General features: G+C 59.8%; 3 protein-coding genes across 3 annotated transcripts; 2 read left to right on the top strand and 1 right to left on the bottom strand.

Annotated features, from left to right (window-relative positions):
• Positions 1-332: 332 nt before the first annotated feature.
• On the top strand, positions 333-8,228 carry KIF18B (kinesin family member 18B). The gene is given in 16 exon segments (NM_001030928.1): positions 333-364; positions 876-1,219; positions 2,234-2,391; positions 2,839-2,943; positions 3,125-3,235; positions 3,947-4,144; positions 4,219-4,395; positions 4,733-4,807; positions 4,951-5,039; positions 5,198-5,312; positions 5,510-5,625; positions 5,754-5,947; positions 6,315-6,822; positions 6,928-7,023; positions 7,143-7,228; positions 7,482-8,228. Coding segments are annotated over 15 exon segments (2,394 nt in total). The 5' UTR covers positions 333-364; positions 876-903; the 3' UTR covers positions 7,532-8,228.
• Positions 8,229-9,236: 1,008 nt separating this feature from the next.
• Positions 9,237-13,772, top strand: GFAP (glial fibrillary acidic protein). The gene is made up of 9 exons (XM_418091.8): positions 9,237-9,677; positions 10,441-10,501; positions 10,666-10,761; positions 10,829-10,990; positions 11,112-11,237; positions 11,349-11,569; positions 11,710-11,753; positions 12,428-12,513; positions 12,666-13,772. Exons 1-9 carry the CDS (start codon positions 9,247-9,249, stop codon positions 12,705-12,707), a joined length of 1,269 nt encoding a protein of 422 aa, XP_418091.3. The 5' UTR covers positions 9,237-9,246; the 3' UTR covers positions 12,708-13,772.
• A 90-nt stretch (positions 13,773-13,862) lies between these two features.
• Positions 13,863-17,054, bottom strand: FAM187A (family with sequence similarity 187 member A). Its single transcript, XM_025144102.2, has one exon. It carries the CDS (start codon positions 15,917-15,919, stop codon positions 14,675-14,677), a length of 1,245 nt encoding a protein of 414 aa, XP_024999870.2. The 5' UTR covers positions 15,920-17,054; the 3' UTR covers positions 13,863-14,674.
• Positions 17,055-17,101: the final 47 nt, after the last annotated feature.

Raw genomic sequence — 17,101 nt, 5'->3', positions numbered from 1 at the left:
TGGGCCACGTGACAGAACGCGTCCCCATGGCAGGACGTGTCCCCCCATGGCAGGACGTGTCCCCCCATGACGGGAGGTGTCCCCCCATGGCAGGACGTGTCCCCCCATGATGGGAGGGGTCCCCTCCCGCGCTGAGGCTGCCCTGGGGAAGGGCTGCGCTCCTCCTCCGGGCTTCAGAGGGGGCTCCGCCCCCAGCCCTGCCCCCAGCCCCACGGCGAGGGACCACAAGTCCCGTGATGCCCCGCGCGGAGGCTGGGATCACGTGACGCGGATGAGCCAATGGGAGGCAACGAAGCGAGCGGCCAATCAGAAGGGCGGGAGGGGGCTGCCGGGAGATTTGAACGCGGAGGGCCGGAAGTGGCGGGTGAGTGGGGGGCGCTGCGGGGCTGCGGGGCACGGAGGGGTGCCGTGGGGCCCAGGGCGGGGCTGCCGGGCCTGCGGGGGGCGCTTTGGGGCCGACGGGGGGCTGTGGGCTTCAGGGCGGCGACAGAAGTCGCAACCAAAGGCTGTAGGGCCGCGGGGTCGGCGCGGGGCCCGGAGCGGTGCGGTGCGGTGGGATCTGAAGGGGCTGCGGGGCTTCGGGGTGTCGGCACTGACAGCAAAGAGATCGCAGGGCGCGTAGCGCGGGGGCTGTAGAGCCCCGTGGGTCGGCGCCGGGCCCTATAGGCTCTGAGGGGGGGCTGTAGGGTAGTAGGGGGCGGGCGGGGCCCTATAGGGGGCGGCGCGGGCGGAGGGGTGGGCGGGAGGGGACTGTGGGGGCAGCGGGGGGTCGGCGCTGCAGGGGGGGGTCGTGGCCTCGTGAGACCTCAGAGCCCCCCTCGGGCTGCGCCCCGGGGCTGACCCGCGCCCCTCCCCCCGCCGTGCGCCCATCCCAGGCCGCGTCCCGCGCAGCACTCCGTCCCCATGGCGATGGGCCCCCCGCCCGAGGACGGCACCGTGGCCGTAGTGGTGCGAGTGCGGCCGCCCACCCCCAGCGAGAGGGACGGGGCCGCGCACCCCGTGCTGCACGTCGTTGATCAGCACATCCTCGTCTTCGACCCCGAGGAGCCCGGCGGACCCCCCGGCGCCGCGCTGCCCCCCCGCGGCCCCAAACACCGCGGGAAGGACCTCAAGTTCGTCTTCGATCGCGTTTTTGGGGAGGGGGCCACGCAGGAGGAGGTGTTCCAGCACACGACGCGGGAGGTGTTGGATGGAGTCCTCAATGGCTACAACTGCTCCGGTACGGCATGGAGGGGCTGTCCCACCCCGCTGGGGGCTCAGCAGAGCCGGGGTGTGACCCTCGTGCTGCAGGGGACGTCCTTAGGGTGGGAAGGAGTGTCTGCTGTCATCTCATACCTTGATTTGTGGCAGCGTGGTGGAAAACCCAAAGAAGATGAGGGAGGGAATGGGTCATAAAACAGCAGCACAGGAGCAGACAGTGCTGAACTGCCAACAGCATTGAGCTGGGGGTGCAGGTGTGGTTGGGGTGGGGTGTCCTCTGTGCAGGGCAAACAGTGAGAAAACACTGAGTCGTTGAGCAGGAGGGTGGGGGAGACGGATGTGTGCTGGGATGCTCTGGAGCTGCGGTGCTCCTCGTGCATCTCCCAGCCCTGCAGTGCATACAGACCGGGTCTGAACGCTCCTCGCCCAGCGCTGCAGATCCTCGTGCTGCTTGCAGGCTGTCAGCAGCGCGGCGTAACGAGCTGCACGGCACCGAGCTGGGTGCTGGGACTGCACGGTGCTATTCCTGGCTCTGTCACCGTGCCCACCTGGCAGCATCTCCTGTCTGTATCTGTATGAAATAACTCCCAGATCCTCAAATGAGATATCCCCGAAGCTAATGGGGAGGAAGGCTAAGGTTCTCTAGATTAGTGTCCTGTTCTGATGCTAATGCTTCAGAGAGGGTGTTGAAGGGTTGGGGGAAGTGGATGAATTACAAGGTCTGCAGAAAGAAACTCCTTCACTGGGAGAGGGAGAGCTGGGGGTGCTCAGCTTGTAGGGTGGCTCAAGTGTGGCCTCAAAGTGCCCGAATGGGTGACGGCGTGGGGGACTCGTCCTGTCTTTATCTGCTGAATTAGAGATGCTGACAGCTGAAACGAGAGAGAAATTGCACTGGGGGATAGTGCAGACAGTGCTGAGGGTAATTAACTATTGAACCGCTCTGCGACGGCTGCGAGTGACCCGCTCTGCTGCAGCGTCTGCTGCAGGAACGTCAGCTGCTGACAGTTTCAAACACCCCTCTCCCTCCTTGCAGTGTTTGCCTACGGCGCGACGGGAGCGGGGAAAACCTACACCATGCTGGGCTCAGAGCAGAGCCCCGGCATTATGTACCTCACCATGGCGGAGCTGTACAGGAGGATTGAGGCCAGGAGGGATGAGAAGAGCTGCGAGGTGCTCGTCTCCTACCAGGAGGTACGCGTGTCCCCGGTGTGTTTTGGGGCTGCTGCTGACCCCATAGCACCACAGTGTGTGTCCCTAGTACTCGGGGAACCTGATGTTCACACGGCTGTCCCAGCTGGACCCAGGCTCACCAAACTGGTAGGGAACTGGTGCTGCAGGTTCCTCCCATCTGGGGAATGGGAAGTTTTTCTGCCTTACTGAGCCGCCGCGGTGCCTGCAGTCTGCATAGCAATCTGAAAGGGCTGTGCAGGAGGAGCAGCGGCACGGTGACTTGCAAGTAAAGCCCTCGAGAGCTGTCCTCTGCATTTAGAGCACTGTCAGCTGCTCTGTGTCATGCCTGGGCAGTGCCCTGCAGGGCATTGGGATGGGAGGGACTCATCTGGTCGGATTGTGTGACCCTCATGCACAGAGCTCCTCAGTGCTGGGGTGTAACAGCCATGTATGTGTTCCCTGCTCCAGGTGTACAACGAGCAGATCCATGACCTGCTGGAACCCAAGGGCCCTTTGGCCATCCGGGAGGATCCAGAGAAAGGAGTCGTGGTCCAAGGGCTCTCCTTCCACCAGGTGGGTGTAAGGGGTGGGCCCAGGCTCTGTGCAATGCTGTCCTAGCAGCAAGCGTGACCTGAGCTGAAGGATGCTCCAGGACAGTGGGATGCCTTACATCCCAGTAGTCATTGCTTAATGTTGGGTTGCTGTGGGGGCTACACGGGGCACCCAGCCCACTGATGCCCACCCCTCTTTCCAGCCCAAATCAGCAGAACAGCTCCTGGAGATGTTGGCCAATGGCAACAAAAACCGGACACAGCACCCCACGGACGCCAACGCCACCTCCTCCCGCTCTCATGCGGTCTTCCAGGTGAGGGCTGAATTATAAAACCACAGCATGGTTGGTCTGGAAAGAGCCTTAAAGATCTTAGAACCATGGAATTGCAGCAAGTTGGGTTGGGAGGGACCCCAAAGCCCCCCAGCCCCACCACTGCCATGGACTGGGTGCCCCCCACCAGCTTGGGCTGCCCGGGGCCCCACCTGTGGCCTTGGGACCTCCAGGGCTTATCTGTCCCATTGTCCCCCTCAGCACAGAGCCAGGATTTATGTTCCCTGCTCTCTTTGTCCTCACTGTGTCGGTGCTCTCCCCCACAAACCTTCTGATTGATTTCAATTCCAGCCAGGCCCTTCCCTGAATTAGCAGGGCCGTCACGGCTGCGTGGGGAGACAGGGCTCTGCCTGCAATTTCTGTGTGAACCTGGTGGCTGTGTGCAGGGGAAGTCCAGGTGTCTGGATGCCTTCCCAGCTGGGTGCGTCGCTGGGTGCTGGACTCCTGCCTGCTGCACATCCATTAGCAGTGCTGGAAGTGTGCCCTCCCTGCTGCTAGCTCTGCCTGCTGGCAAGCCAAGCAGGGGGTGGTGAGGGTGCAGGATTGGGATACGACATGGGAACTGGGCTCAGCACTGAGAACACGGCCTGGGTGCTCCCCAGGCACTGCAAGGTGATGTTCAGGGGGACTCCACCAGCATTGGGTTTGCCCGTCCTCGTTGGGTTGTGGCCTCACCAGTGTCTGTGCTCACAGATCTACGTGAAGCAGCAGGACCGCGTTGTCGGCCTCTCTCAGGACCTGCAGGTCGCCAAGATGAGCCTGATTGACCTGGCGGGCTCCGAGCGAGCTTCTGTCACCAACACCAAAGGAGAACGTCTCCGGGAGGGGGCAAACATCAACCGCTCACTGCTGGCCCTCATCAACGTCATCAACGCATTGGCTGATGCAAAGGTAGTACTGTCTGGTGTGCCCTGCTGAGTGCCCAGGTCCCAAAGGCTGAGCAGCCCCTCTCTCTCTTGGTGCAGAGCAAGAAAACCCACATCCCGTATCGGGACAGCAAGCTGACGCGCCTGCTGAAGGACTCCATTGGTGGCAACTGCCGCACCATCATGATTGCTGCTGTCAGCCCCTCCTCGCTGGCCTACGAGGACACCTACAACACTCTCAAGTACGCCAACAGGGCCAAGGAGATCAAGCTGTCGGTGAGGAGCTCATCTTCTGCTGAGGGTTTGGGAGCTGGTGGGAAGCAGTTGGGTTTCACAGCCTGCCCCGGTGCGTGGGGTGGGTCAGCGGGTGCCTCCGTGCTCTGGGTTGGGTGGTCTGCTGGGTTGTGTTATCCAGCTCCTCTGGCCAAATGAAGCTGAGGACGCTGAGTGCACAGTCTGTGCTGAAGCCCCTCATCCCAGCAGGGCTGCTGGCAGGGACAGCAGGTCCCCGTGCATGGCTTGTGCCATCTGCAGGCTCTGCTCCAGCACTGAGGAGGGATCTGTGCTCTGCCCCACTGCTCCTTTGACCTCTTGCCCATCCCTGTCTCTGCAGCTGAAGAGCAACGTGCTCAGCCTCGACTGCCACATCAGTAAATATGCCACGATTTGCGAGCAGCTGAAAACAGAGGTGAGGTGCTCTGTCTTTTAGCTGTGCTTTGATTGGTATGTGCCCCTCTGAGCTCCTCTGCGAGCTGTGTGGTGGTGCTGCCTGCTGGGAGAGCTCTGAGCTCCGTGGGGCAGCTGGTCCAGCTGTGATCCTTCTCTCTGCAGGTGGCAGATCTTCAGGCAAAGCTCCGTGCCTATGAGGATGCTGCCCGGGATGCAGGAAAGCAGATACCAGCACTGCTGCCTCCCCCCAGGTGAGGTTGTGGGGCTGGTGGGGAGGAGAGGCAGAGCTGGGGTGAGCCCTAAAGGAAGCTGGGCTGGGAATCCCAAACGTTGTCCTTATTGATCCGACCCAAAACCCAAACGTGACTGTTTTCCCAATGGATTTATTTCTCCCTGCTCATTTTTGTAGGATGGAAGAAGCCGTCCCAGAGAGCTGCTCAGCCCCGAATGTTTGCAGGGAAAGTGATGGGGAGCAGCAGGAGCTGGGAGCTGGGCAGGATGCTCAGCTGGGAGGAGAGGAGGAGGTGAGAAAAGGAGTGGGAGGGCTGGGGATCAAATGCCCACATGGCACAGAGGGCAGGAGCTCAGTCCTGGAGTGCTGGCTTAGTGTGAGCTCCTTATTGCTAGCAAAACCCCTCAACTCTTAGATAAAGGAGTTTGGAGGATGAGACTCAGCTCCCATTTGGGTCAGATAAGTGACCGCTTTGGGATATTGTTCCAGGTTCTGGAGGAAATGCCCCCCAGCAGCCCCAGCCCCACCCAGCAGACAGATCTGCAGCTGGGAATGAAGAAACCAAACCGCCTTCCACAGCGTTTGTCCCGCAGCCACACAGAGATGTGAGTCCTTCCTCCGTGTGCCCCCTCCTGCTTCAGGTGGCCCAAGCTGACCGATGAGCTGCCTTTGGAAGCAGGGAGACTGCCCCAGCCCAGACGTGTTTATCTGACACTGTCCCCCTCTGTCCCAGGCTCATGGCCACCATTCTGAGCGTTGCCCAGAAGCAGTACTCCCTCCTGAAGGCTGCCAACCTCCTCACTCCTGACATGGTCTCTGAATTCGAGGAGCTGCAGCTCTTGGTGCAGAAGGAGGCAGCTGTGAGCCCTCAACCCACTGACACCAGCGGGGCCCCCCCAGCCCTGAGGACACAGCGGGGCTGTGACGGTGAGCAACCAGCAGCTCTGATCCCTGTCTTTTCTGGTCTCATTTAATGGTTGGTATGCTTGCTCAGTCTATAGTGCTCTCCCTCCTCACTCCCAGTGCCACAATGTGAACTCAGCAGTGAGGCTGAGGGCTCTGCCGACTCTGTTTTCCAGGGACAGATGAGCCCTGCCACAGCACGTTTCCCTTGGAACCACTCTGGTGCTTTTAGGATTTGGGGGTTTGCAGTGGCTCTGTCCCTCTGGGTTCGATGTGAGCGTGGTTTGGTGATACCTGCTGGGAAATGATGGCTTTTGGGGCGATGCTGAGGGCTGGGGATGTATGGGAATGCTGCAGATGGTGCTGACTGTGTGCACTGCTTCTCCTTTAGCATCACCCTCAACGCTCAGCGCTGAGCCCAGCGTCCCCACCACGAGGGCTGCCTTACGCCGCCTGCAGCAGCTCACTGCACTCTCCAGCCCCAAACTGGCAGCAAAGAAGAGGAGGAGATCCGAGATGAGCAACACTTCCAGATTGGAAACACCACACAGCCTCAACACGCGGGCGAAGCGCCAGCGGAAATCCTCCCCACTGAGCGCCGGGGGGGAAGTGGAAGCGCAGCGGAGCCCACACACCCCGTGCCTTAAAGAACCCCAATCCCCACCGCTGCTGCCGTGCTGCACCCCCAAGATCTGCCCTCTGACCGTCACCAAAAGGCGTGCGCCCCTGATGACGTCGGCAGCCCAGAACTGCTGCACCCCAACTGTGTGCGACCTCAATGTGACTTACAGCCTCTCTGAGGACGTCGCCAAGCCGGGAGCGCTCAGCCTGCCCCGGTTCCCCAGCTGGGAGAACGCCCCGTGTGCCCTGAAGAAGCAGGAAGGCCCCTTTGTGCCCAGGTCAGTGCTGTACCACTCGGATACAAACAGCATCCCAAAGACCCTGCTCCTCCTATTCTCTTTGGGCCCGGGGCTGTACCCTCTGACCATTCTTCCTCCCTGCAGAGCCTCCATCCCGGTGTTCTCCATGAAGGGTTCCTCCATCCCAAAGCCATCCTCCATCTCCAAAGGGTCTGTGCAGAAGCGGAGAGGAGCGGTGAGGTGAGACAGCAGCCATTCACTGCTGTGGGTGCTCCCCCATGGGCTGGGACCCCCCTTTTACCTGCTGACAGCCTGGGGTTTCATATGGCCACCCCCACGTGTCCCCTTTTCCTTCACAGCAACGCTTCCTGTTCGCTGGGTGGGATCCAGAGCCACATCACCTCGAGCAGCAGCCGGCGGTCTGCGCAGCCCCAAAGCATCCCAGGTGAGTCCTACAGGCATTCCACTGTGTGATGCCCCATCCCTGATGCGGTTCACACCTAGGGCAAAATACCTGGTGTTGGTGTGTTGGTATGTCTGGGGCTGGTGGGATGTGCTTTTTGGGTTTGCTGCTTCCTTCCTAGGGCCACATCCCTGTGAAGGGGTGGTGGGAGTCTGGGGATGGCTATAAGGATGGGGCTGGCGGTGGGTTTGTAGGTTTTGTTTCTTCATCCCCTTCTGTTCTGTTTCTATCTCAGAGCATCCTCCTCCTGGGCTCACCTGGAAGGGTCGAAGCGGCCCCAGGTAGCTGGCAGTGCCTGACAGCGCCTCCACAGCCCCCACCTCACAAGCTGTGAAGCTGCTGTGCTGATGTCCCTCACATCCAGGACCCCTCACACAGCCCCAAGTGCAGCTGCCGCACCTCTTCCTCACACCCAGGGAGGTAGAAGGGTCACCACCCCAAACGTTGCCCCACTGTCCCCGGGCTGGTGTCCTTGCTCCCTCCTGCCCCCTCCCTCTGCACAGCCCTATGTATTTTGTAGCAGATGGATTGCTGCTGTTCCCTCTCAGCCCCTCTCGGGGTGTCGAGTGCTGACAGATGGGCGATGCTAAGCAATACCACGCGCTTCTAATAAATCTTACAGCTTAAACCCAAAGGAGTGAGGGAAGATGTGGGGCTGCTTCTCCCCCCCTCCCCCCCCCCCCAGCCTCAGAGCAGTGCTGGGCTCCCAGAGGTGGGTTCTTATTGTCCCTTTGGGGCTTCAGAGCGTTTCTCCCTCTGCTGCGGGGTCCTTGGGGCCACCAGCAGAGGTGATGGCTTTGCACTGAGCTCCCAAAAGCTGCATGGCCGCCTTCACCCCACAGCCCCCGGTATGTTCTGGCCTCGTTGTCCCATGCACCGCTCCCCATAGGGACTGGGGTCACTGCTCTCTGCCCTACTTTGCTCTCCCCTCTGTCTTCTCTCAGGCTGGAAGATTCTAATTAAAGCTTCTGTGTTCGCTTGCCTCATTAAGCAGGGGGGGGCTGGCTCTGTGTCCCCGCAGTGACAGCTCTCTGCTTTGATCCCACTGCGTGGGAGCAGGGAGAAAATAAATCCTGGGGGACCACAGTGGGGGCACCCTCTGCCCCATCCCTCCACGTGGATTTGGGGAAGGGAGGGAGGATCCCAAAGGGCCGGCACTGAGTGCAGCAGCAGAGCTGTCCCTGCCCCAGTTGGGCTCTCAGCACATAGGGGATGTGGTTTTGCGGCTGCAGAACCAACCCTGGGCTGAGGGGGCTGGAGCAGGATGCCTGATGCAGGGCTGGGAAGGCAGAGGGGGGGCGTTAAGGGGCTCCCAGTTTCCCTCCCCATTGCTCTGGGTCGGTGCCCGCTGTGGCCCGGCGTTGTCCCCATCCCAGTTGAGTTCTCTCAGCTGTCGGCTGCCACCTAGCTGTCACCTATGGGCTCTGACGGCCATCCGCAGCCCCACTGCGCTGATTCTGGCACACCTCCGGGATGTCCCCATGCCCGCACCCCATCAGGGCCAGCGGTGGCCCTGCGCCCATTGCCACCACCCTCACCCCATGCCCATTTCCCGGCGCTGCACAAAGAGGTCTCATTGCTGTGCTGGGTACACTGAGCCCTTTCAGGCAGCTTTGGCACCGCCAGGCTGGAATGGGCTCGGGACATTTCGGCTGCCTAATTAAAGCTGGCCTTAATTAGCAGCCTCCCTGCACTGCCAGGCCTCCTGGGGTGCACCTCACAGTGCCCCACAGCATGGCGCTCATAGTGCCCCATGGCATCACACCCAGGACCCGCAGTGCCCCACACCGCCACGCTCACGCTGCCCTATGGGCGCTGAGTCCCCGCTCTGCCCCAGGTTTTACCCCGCTCTCTACGGGCACTGCCAGCACACAGGGCTGACCGCCAGCGCTCAGCCGCCCCCGCTGGGTGCCACAAAGCCCAGCTTTGTGCTGCGTGGCCTCCGGCCAACGCCGTGGCCATAAAACCCCATCGCGGCGCACATCGCGCCCACCTTCACCATGGAGAGCCGTCGGTTATCCTACGGCCGCCGCTTCGGCCCCACCGGCTCTGCGTGGAGCCCCACGGAGCGGCCCCGTCCCCGCGGCGCTCACCCCGCGCCCCGCACGTCGGGCAGGATGGATTTCTCTTTGGCCAACGTGCTCAACTCGGAGTTCCGGGAGACGCGCACCAACGAGAAGGTGGAGATGATGGAGCTGAACGACCGCTTCGCCAGTTACATCGAGAAGGTGCGGCTGCTGGAGCAGCGCAATAAGGTGCTGGTGCTGGAGCTGAACCGGGCGCGGGAGCAGCAGCCGTCCCGTCTGGGTGATGTGTACCAGGAGGAGCTGCGGGAGCTGCGGCGCCGCGTGGAGCTGCTGGGCACCGCCAAGGCGCGCGCGGAGGTGCAGAGGGACGGCCTGGCTGAGGAGCTGGGGAGCCTGCGGGAAAAGTATGGGGGGTCCTGCGACGGGGGGGTCCTGCTGTGGGGGCCCAGGGGTGGTGGGGACCGAGGTGGGCACCAGGACCAGGATGGGGACCAATGTGGGGATGGGGACCAGAGCGGCGATGAGGATTTAGGTGGTGGTGGGGACTGAGGTAGCCACTGTGACCAGGGAGATAATGGGGACCAGGGAGATAATGGGGACCGGGGGGATAATGGGGACTGGGACGGCCACCAGGACCAGGATGGGGACCAGCGTGGTGATGGGCAATGAGATGGTCACCGGGGCCAGAGTGGCAACAGGGAGCAAGGTGATGCTGGGGAACAAAGTGGCCACCAGGACTGTGTTTGATGATGGGGGCCGGACCAAGATTGATAATGGGGACCAGGATGATAATGGGGATTTAGGTGTTACTGGGGATCAGAGTGGCCACCACAACCAGGATGAGGGCTAAGGTGGTGATGAGGACCACTGTGGACACCATGACCTTAGTGCTCCCAGGGACAAAGGTGTCCATTGGAACAAGTATCAGGGTGCCCAGCAGCACTAAGGGGGTCACCAGGACCAGGATGACAACCAGGGTAGTGATGGGAACTGAGGCGACCACCAGAACTAGGAAATGGCTACTGGGATGGTATGAGTGCAATGGGGCTGCTCTGGGGGGGAGTCTGTCTATGGGGCTGAGCTGCAGGTGGCCACCGTGAGTAATGAGCAACTGCCTAACGAGTAATGGCACCTAATGAGTAACAACGTGTCATTGCTCTGTTGAAGGCTGCAGCAGGAGGTCAACCTGCGGCTGGAGGCCGAGAGCACCCTGGCTGCGTACCGGCAGGTGAGGGCAGGGGATGAGGTGGGGAGTGGGTGTCAGCCCCCCTCTCTGGGTCTCCTGGGACAGGGCTGGGCTGGGATGGGATGACAGGGGGTGCGATGGAGGGATGGGGGCATGGGTCCCCATGCTCACCCTGGGGACGATCCCTCCGTGTCACATGGTGGCAGGACGTTGATGCTGCTGCCCTGGCTCGCCTCGACCTGGAGCGTCGTGTGGGGTCCCTGCAGGACGAGGTGGCCTTCCTCCAGAAGGTGCACGAGGAGGTAACGTTGCTGTGGTGTGAGGCTCCGGGGTGGATCCCGTGGCTTCACTGACCCCAGTTCCCTGCAGGAGCTGCGGGAGCTGCAGGAGCAGCTGGCCCAGCACCAGGTGCACGTGGAGGTGGATGCCAGCAAGCCAGACCTGACGGCAGCGCTGCGCGATATCCGCACGCAGTACGAGGCCATGGCTGCCAGCAACATGCAGGAGACCGAGGAGTGGTACAAGTCCAAGGTGCGGGTGGCACCCTGTCCCCGTATATCACCTCCATGGGTTGGCTTGGCTTCTCCTGTGGCTGGGTGGCTCTATGGAGCAACGGTACGGGAGAGTTGACCCTCTGGTGTATCCCTTCCAGTTTGCAGACCTGACGGATGCGGCTGCCCGGCACGCAGAGGCCCTACGTGCAGCCAAGCACGAGGCCAACGAGTACCGGCGGCAGCTGCAGGCCCTCACCTGCGACCTGGAGGCTCTGCGGGGCTCGGTAGGTGCCAACCATGGGGTGTGAGGTGGGACGCATCTTTGGGTCACGGTGCCATGGGTGCCCATGGAAGGAGGTGGCATTAAGGGCATCGTGTCCCACGGTGCTCACCAGAACGAGTCCCTGGAGAGGCAGCTGCGGGAGCTGGAGGAGCGCTATGCGCTGGAGACGTCCGCCTACCAGGACACGGTGGGGCGGCTGGAGGAGGACATCCGCAGCCTCAAGGAGGAGATGGGGCGGCACCTGCAGGAATACCAGGACCTGCTCAACGTCAAGCTGGCCCTCGACATCGAGATCGCCACGTACCGCAAGCTGCTGGAGGGCGAGGAGAGCAGGTGATGAACCCCCCCGCCCTGAAGCATCCCTGGGTCTTTTTGTTCCCACTGGGTTTGGGGAGCACCCTGCAGCCCTCCTGCCTCACCCATGGGCTGGTGGGGACCCGGTGCTCTCCCCGACGTTCCCGTTGCTCCCACAGGATCACTGTCCCTGTGCAGAGCTTCTCCAACCTGCAGATCCGAGGTGAGGCTGCGGCCGTGCATGGGATGGGGGTAGGATGGGCTGCCAGGTCTCTGTGCCTGAAGGGTCCCCCACAGAGTCCCAAGATGGGGGGATGAGCATGCCATGGCTGCATCCCCACTGCCAGCTATTCTCCCAAGGTCAACCCTGTTGCTGAGGCCAATGACATCTCCAAGGCCAACCTCACTGATGAGGACAATTGTACTCTCAGTGCCAACTGTGTACCCAACACCAACTGCGTCCCCAGTGCTACCCTCGTCCCCAGTGCTTCATACTCAGTGTCAACCACAACCCAGTGCCCACCATTCCCCTGAGCACAATACTGTCCCTAAAGCCAACCACATCTCAAAGCTACCCACGTCACTAAGGCCAACAACATTGATGAAGCCAATCATATCCCCAGTGCCAACTGCATCCCCAGGACCAGCCATATACCGAAGCCAGACACATCCTCAGTGCTAGCCATGTCCCCAGTGCCACCTTCATTCCCAAGGTCACAACCTCGTCCCCAGCCACAACCCAGTGCCAACATTTCTCCTGAGGCCAATAGTGTTCACTCCCACAGATCAGGATTTTTCCAGCCCAACTAGTTCCTTTTGGACCCCTTCAAGGTATATGGGTGAAGGGGCCATGCTGGGGACACTGGGTCACTACCCTGTCCCATCCATGTACCCTAGAGACCAGCCTGGACACCAAATCTGTGTCAGAAGCTCACGTGAAGAGAAGCATTGTGGTTAAAACAGTGGAGACGAGAGATGGAGAGGTGGGAAATCTTCATCTGTGCCTTCCACACCCGTTCCCCTGCATCCTCAAGGTGTCCCCGAGGGGGGACACTCATCATGTGCACAGGCCATGTCCCCAGACATGTTCAGACGGACCTGAGTGGGGTGACAGTCCCTCTCCCTCTGCTTCCAGGTGATCAAGGAGTCCAAGCAGGAGCACAAGGAGGTGGTGTAGGGTGTGAGAGCCACAGCCACGCTTGTAGCCATAGCTCTGTAGATCCCATCCGACGCTGCGAGGGAGCCCTGCGGTGGGGCTGGAGCCACAGGAGAAACCCACCCTCACCTCTCCCACCACCCCATGCCCCAGGGTCCCCTGTGTTGGTCCGGCCAGGACTGAGATATGGGGCATTTCTCCCCGCTTCCCACCTCCCTGGTCCAGGAGGCCACCTCGAGTGTTCCCACCATGTCCTGGGCATCCCTGGGAGGGCTGGAGGGGACACAGTACCGCATGGGCAGGGATGTTTTCCTGTTGCCGAGCAGCAGTTGGGCTTAGCCAAGAGGTGCAGGCAGGAGGAAGAGGAGGATGGAGCATACGGGGAGGCAGGTTGATGTTGGGATGGGGAGAAGGGTGATGGAGTGGGATCTGAGCAGGGTGCCTGGGAATACAGAGTGGTTGTGGGGTTGGAGCAGCAATGGGCACAGTAGGCTGGGAGTTCTTGTTGGCTTTTCCAGGGCACAGTGCCATGGGACTGTTCTGACCCTAATAGCACGCCCCCCGCTAAGATGTCTTCATCTCCAGAGATGAGGAGACATTCCAGGGGGCTTGTGGGCCAAGCTCAGCTCTGCATGGGCATTCTCAAAGGGTTGGAAGAAGTCTGTTGTCCCTTGGCACCATGTGGCCCTGTCTCCTGTGCACTCTCCCAGTGCATGTCACCCACCTGGGGCCCCCGCAGACCCCATACTCACTTTGTTTTAGCCACTGACCATGAGCTAAATGTGCCCTGCTGCCACCTAACACAGCAGCACCCACTCACCAGCACTCCCCCTACCCCATAAGGTGAGCTCATAGGGTGCCACTCATGTACCACCCCACTTATCTCCACATCCCCTAGCTCAGTGCTGAGCTTTGCAGATCCTAACTCCACAGGGGCCATTCTCAGGGCAGGATGTGTTATGGGGTGACGGTGCCAAGGGTCACTTTGTCCCCCATGAGCTGGATGGAGCTTTGCAGCCATTATTGCTACTGGATTAACTCCCAAACACTGCGACAACACGAGATGTGAAATAAAGCCTAACACAACTGCTGTGTCAGTGGTCATGACTGTAACCTGCAGGACAAGCTGCAATGTGGTGTGTTTTTGGGATCAGTCAGGGCAGAGGAACCCTTTGGGTGCCCGAAGGTTCCTCACTGTGGGACCAAGGCTCAGCCCTGAGCCCCAGGTCATGGCCAATGCATTCTGTCATCACAGAATATCCCCAGCTGGAAGGGATGTGGATCAGAGCCCAACTCCTGGCTCTGCACAGCACCACCCAAACCCATACCCAAACCCTATGTATGAGAGCGGTGTCCCAACGCTCCTTGAGCTCCGTCCCACTGCATTCTGGTGTAGAAGGAAAATAGAAATGTGTACGTTTAAACTCAGCTTCTTAAAAATGAGATTGCTCAGCTGAGGATCTTGCACAAACATTGAGTGTCTTGAAATGTTGGTGCCCTTTGGGGCACAGTTGGCACTGGGAATAGGAGGGTCCTTGTCACTGATGTTGGCCTTGGTGGGTAGCTTTGGGCTGCGGTTGGCCCTGGGGAACACAGTTGGCACAGGGGTATGATTGGCACTTTTTAAAAGGTAAGGAAAGCCAGAATTAATTGGAGTAGAACAGTCTGGAGGATTTCAGTGTCCTCTTAGAAAAACAGCACTAATAAATCACCGACATGGCAGAAGAACTCCAGGGTGCTTAGCCAGAAAACACTGTGACAGCTCCAGCCATTCATTCAAAAAGGATTACGCTGAGGTTAAAACCCCACCACGAGCCTTCAGTGCAGCCAGGAAGTGACACAGTGGTGGGAAATCCCTGCCACAGCTCAATGGGACTTTCCACTTTGGTCTTCACCACTGCGCAACCCCGAGCGGAGGATAAGAGGGCATTGGCAGCGTTTCTAGCGGTCAAAACTCGATGAATTTCCCACAAGGTGTAAGATTGAGGCTACACCCTCACAGAGTACCGCAGCACCCGCGAGCAGCAGCGGCACAAGTGGACGCCGATGAAGATGGCCCCAACGAGGACGTAGCTCACGCCGATGGCCTTGATGATGTAGATCGTCTCGGGGTCGTCGAGCGAGCGGCGGCGCTGGGCCTCGTAGCTCACTCTGAGCCGCAGGCCGGCCGCCAGTTTGCCCTCCCTCCAGCAGAAGTAGGTGCCTCTGTCGCTGAAGCGGACCCGCCGGATGTGCAGGTGGTTTCCGTGGTCGATGAAGACGCGCATGGTCTTGTTGACACCCACGAGGTAGCGGGAGCGGTACAGCCGCACCGAGCCCTTGTCCCACGCCACGGCGTGCTCGGGCCGGGCCCCGGGGCAGGCGATGACCAGATCTCTTCCAAGGGGATGCCTGTAGAACTGCGTGGGGACGCGGGGCAGCCAGGGCTTCTGGCCCAGCTTGTAGATGACGTTGGAGATGGCCTGCACGCCTTCCTGCGGGTTGTTCTCCTGCGGACACGGGGCCATGCAGCTCCGGACCGCCACCTCAGGCTTCCAGCGGCGGCCGGAGCGCTGGAGCCGTGCGGGAACAGCCCTGGAGCCGCAGGAGGTGACGTTGGGCAGCACGGTGCGGTAGCGCGGGTGCAGCCGGGCGCTCTGCACGTAGCAGAGCCCGATGCGCCGCTGCTCACCTCGCACCCCGCAGCGGTCGCATTTGGTCCAGTCCCAGAAGGTGGTGAAGAGGCTGAAGGCCTTCCCTGTGTAATCATCCTGGACGTGCTGTCCTATGTCCAAGAATGCCACTGTGATGTGCTTGGTGGGCTGCACATCCACGTCATAGCCATAAAAAAAGTCCCCTTTCTTTGTGCCACACATGTAGTGGCCCGAGTCCGACACCTGGGCGCGGAAAATGATGAGGCTGAACATCCGGATGGTGAAACGCTTCAGTACATCACTGCCCACGTGGATGTGGCCCGAGTCGAGCACCATGTTGCCAGAAAAGTCTGTCAGGACGGTGGTTTCATGGCCTCCCATGTTCTTCTGGAAATACCAGACGACGTTGGAGACCTCCTCGGGCTTGCAGTTGCAGGGGAGCTCGAAGGTCATGTCGGCCAAGTAGGCGGCGTTGTCAAACATCAGGAAAGCAGGGCACACCATGCGCCTGAATATGTCTTCTTTCTCCTCAATCGCGAAAGAGTGGAGAACATCTGCCATGCAGAGGAGAAGGACGGCTCCCAGCAGCCCCATCTCCATCCTAGGTGTGAGACACAGGCCCTAGAACCCTTCCAGCTGCTCTAGAACCTTTCCAGGTGTTCTAGAATGTGCTGTGCTATGGGGCAACCAGCAGAGAGCTCCATCGCGTAGCATGGCCATGGAGGCAAAATGGAGGGGGGGAACAAGGGAATCGCTGTTGTTTTATTGAAAAAAAGTAAATGTTAAGGATTGCACCAACTCTTCTGTAGACAGTGATCATGGAGAATCTCCCTGTTGGCAGCTTCGTCTGTAGCCCAGAACCAGAGGTTGCACACAAGATGCTGAGAGTTCCATAACCTCCCTGTTGTATCAGTATTCCCCACACTGATTCTGGGAGCCCCCCCGGATCTTCCCTTTTTGTTTAAGACATTACCTCTTGGCTTTCTGTTAGCCTCCAGGCTGGCAAGTGTAACACAAAGGCAACAAGAATGGCACCTACAACAGACTGCAGGGACACGCACATCCCCAAGATACGTGCCACAAAACCCTACACTCAAGTGCCAAGAGAAGCCTGAAATTAGGGGCCCAGAGTTTCTATAGAGAATGTGGGAGAGGGTGAGTTATAGCCAGGCAGGGCTTTTTGCTCTTTTTGCCTTTTGCTCCTCTAGCTGGGTTTTTGATCAAAACGGACTTGGTAGTTGATTCTGAGCTGAATTCAAGGGTAGCAGTGTAGTACACACTGTGCTCTCCAGCACTCTTGGGAGATCTTCCCACACTAGACCTGCAGGAGAGTGTGGTGGGCAGGTGCTGAGCTGTACCATATGAGAGCCTTTCTGAAGTCTGCAGCCTAAACAGAATGGCTAATCAATCCAGACATGGTAATACATAGCATTGGAGAGTCCTTCTGTTACACTGCTGTCTGACAGTTCCTTCTAAGTTTCGATTTATGTACAATTTAGGCAAACCATGGTCCAGGACCAGGGGGGTAACAGCATTTCTGAGGTTTACACCAAACCCTGATTAAAACAGCTGGTTGGGTCAGTCCCAGTATTACCACCTTGTGCTGCATTCCCACCCCCACCAGCCCTCGCTGTGTGGTTGAGCATGAAATGTCCCGGATTACATTTCTTAAATCCAGAGTGACAATGGACAGAGATGAAAAAGGGAAAGGACTACTTGGGTTTTGGTCTCTCCTCCATACATGCCAGCCTAAATGTTCTTTCTCTCATTTATTCTCCCCAC

This window comes from Gallus gallus, chromosome 27 (genome assembly GCF_016699485.2).
Source record: "Gallus gallus isolate bGalGal1 chromosome 27, bGalGal1.mat.broiler.GRCg7b, whole genome shotgun sequence".
Classification (NCBI taxonomy): domain Eukaryota; kingdom Metazoa; phylum Chordata; class Aves; order Galliformes; family Phasianidae; genus Gallus; species Gallus gallus.
Note: the sequence above shows the minus strand (reverse complement) of the source record. Positions and strands in the feature narration are given on the sequence as shown.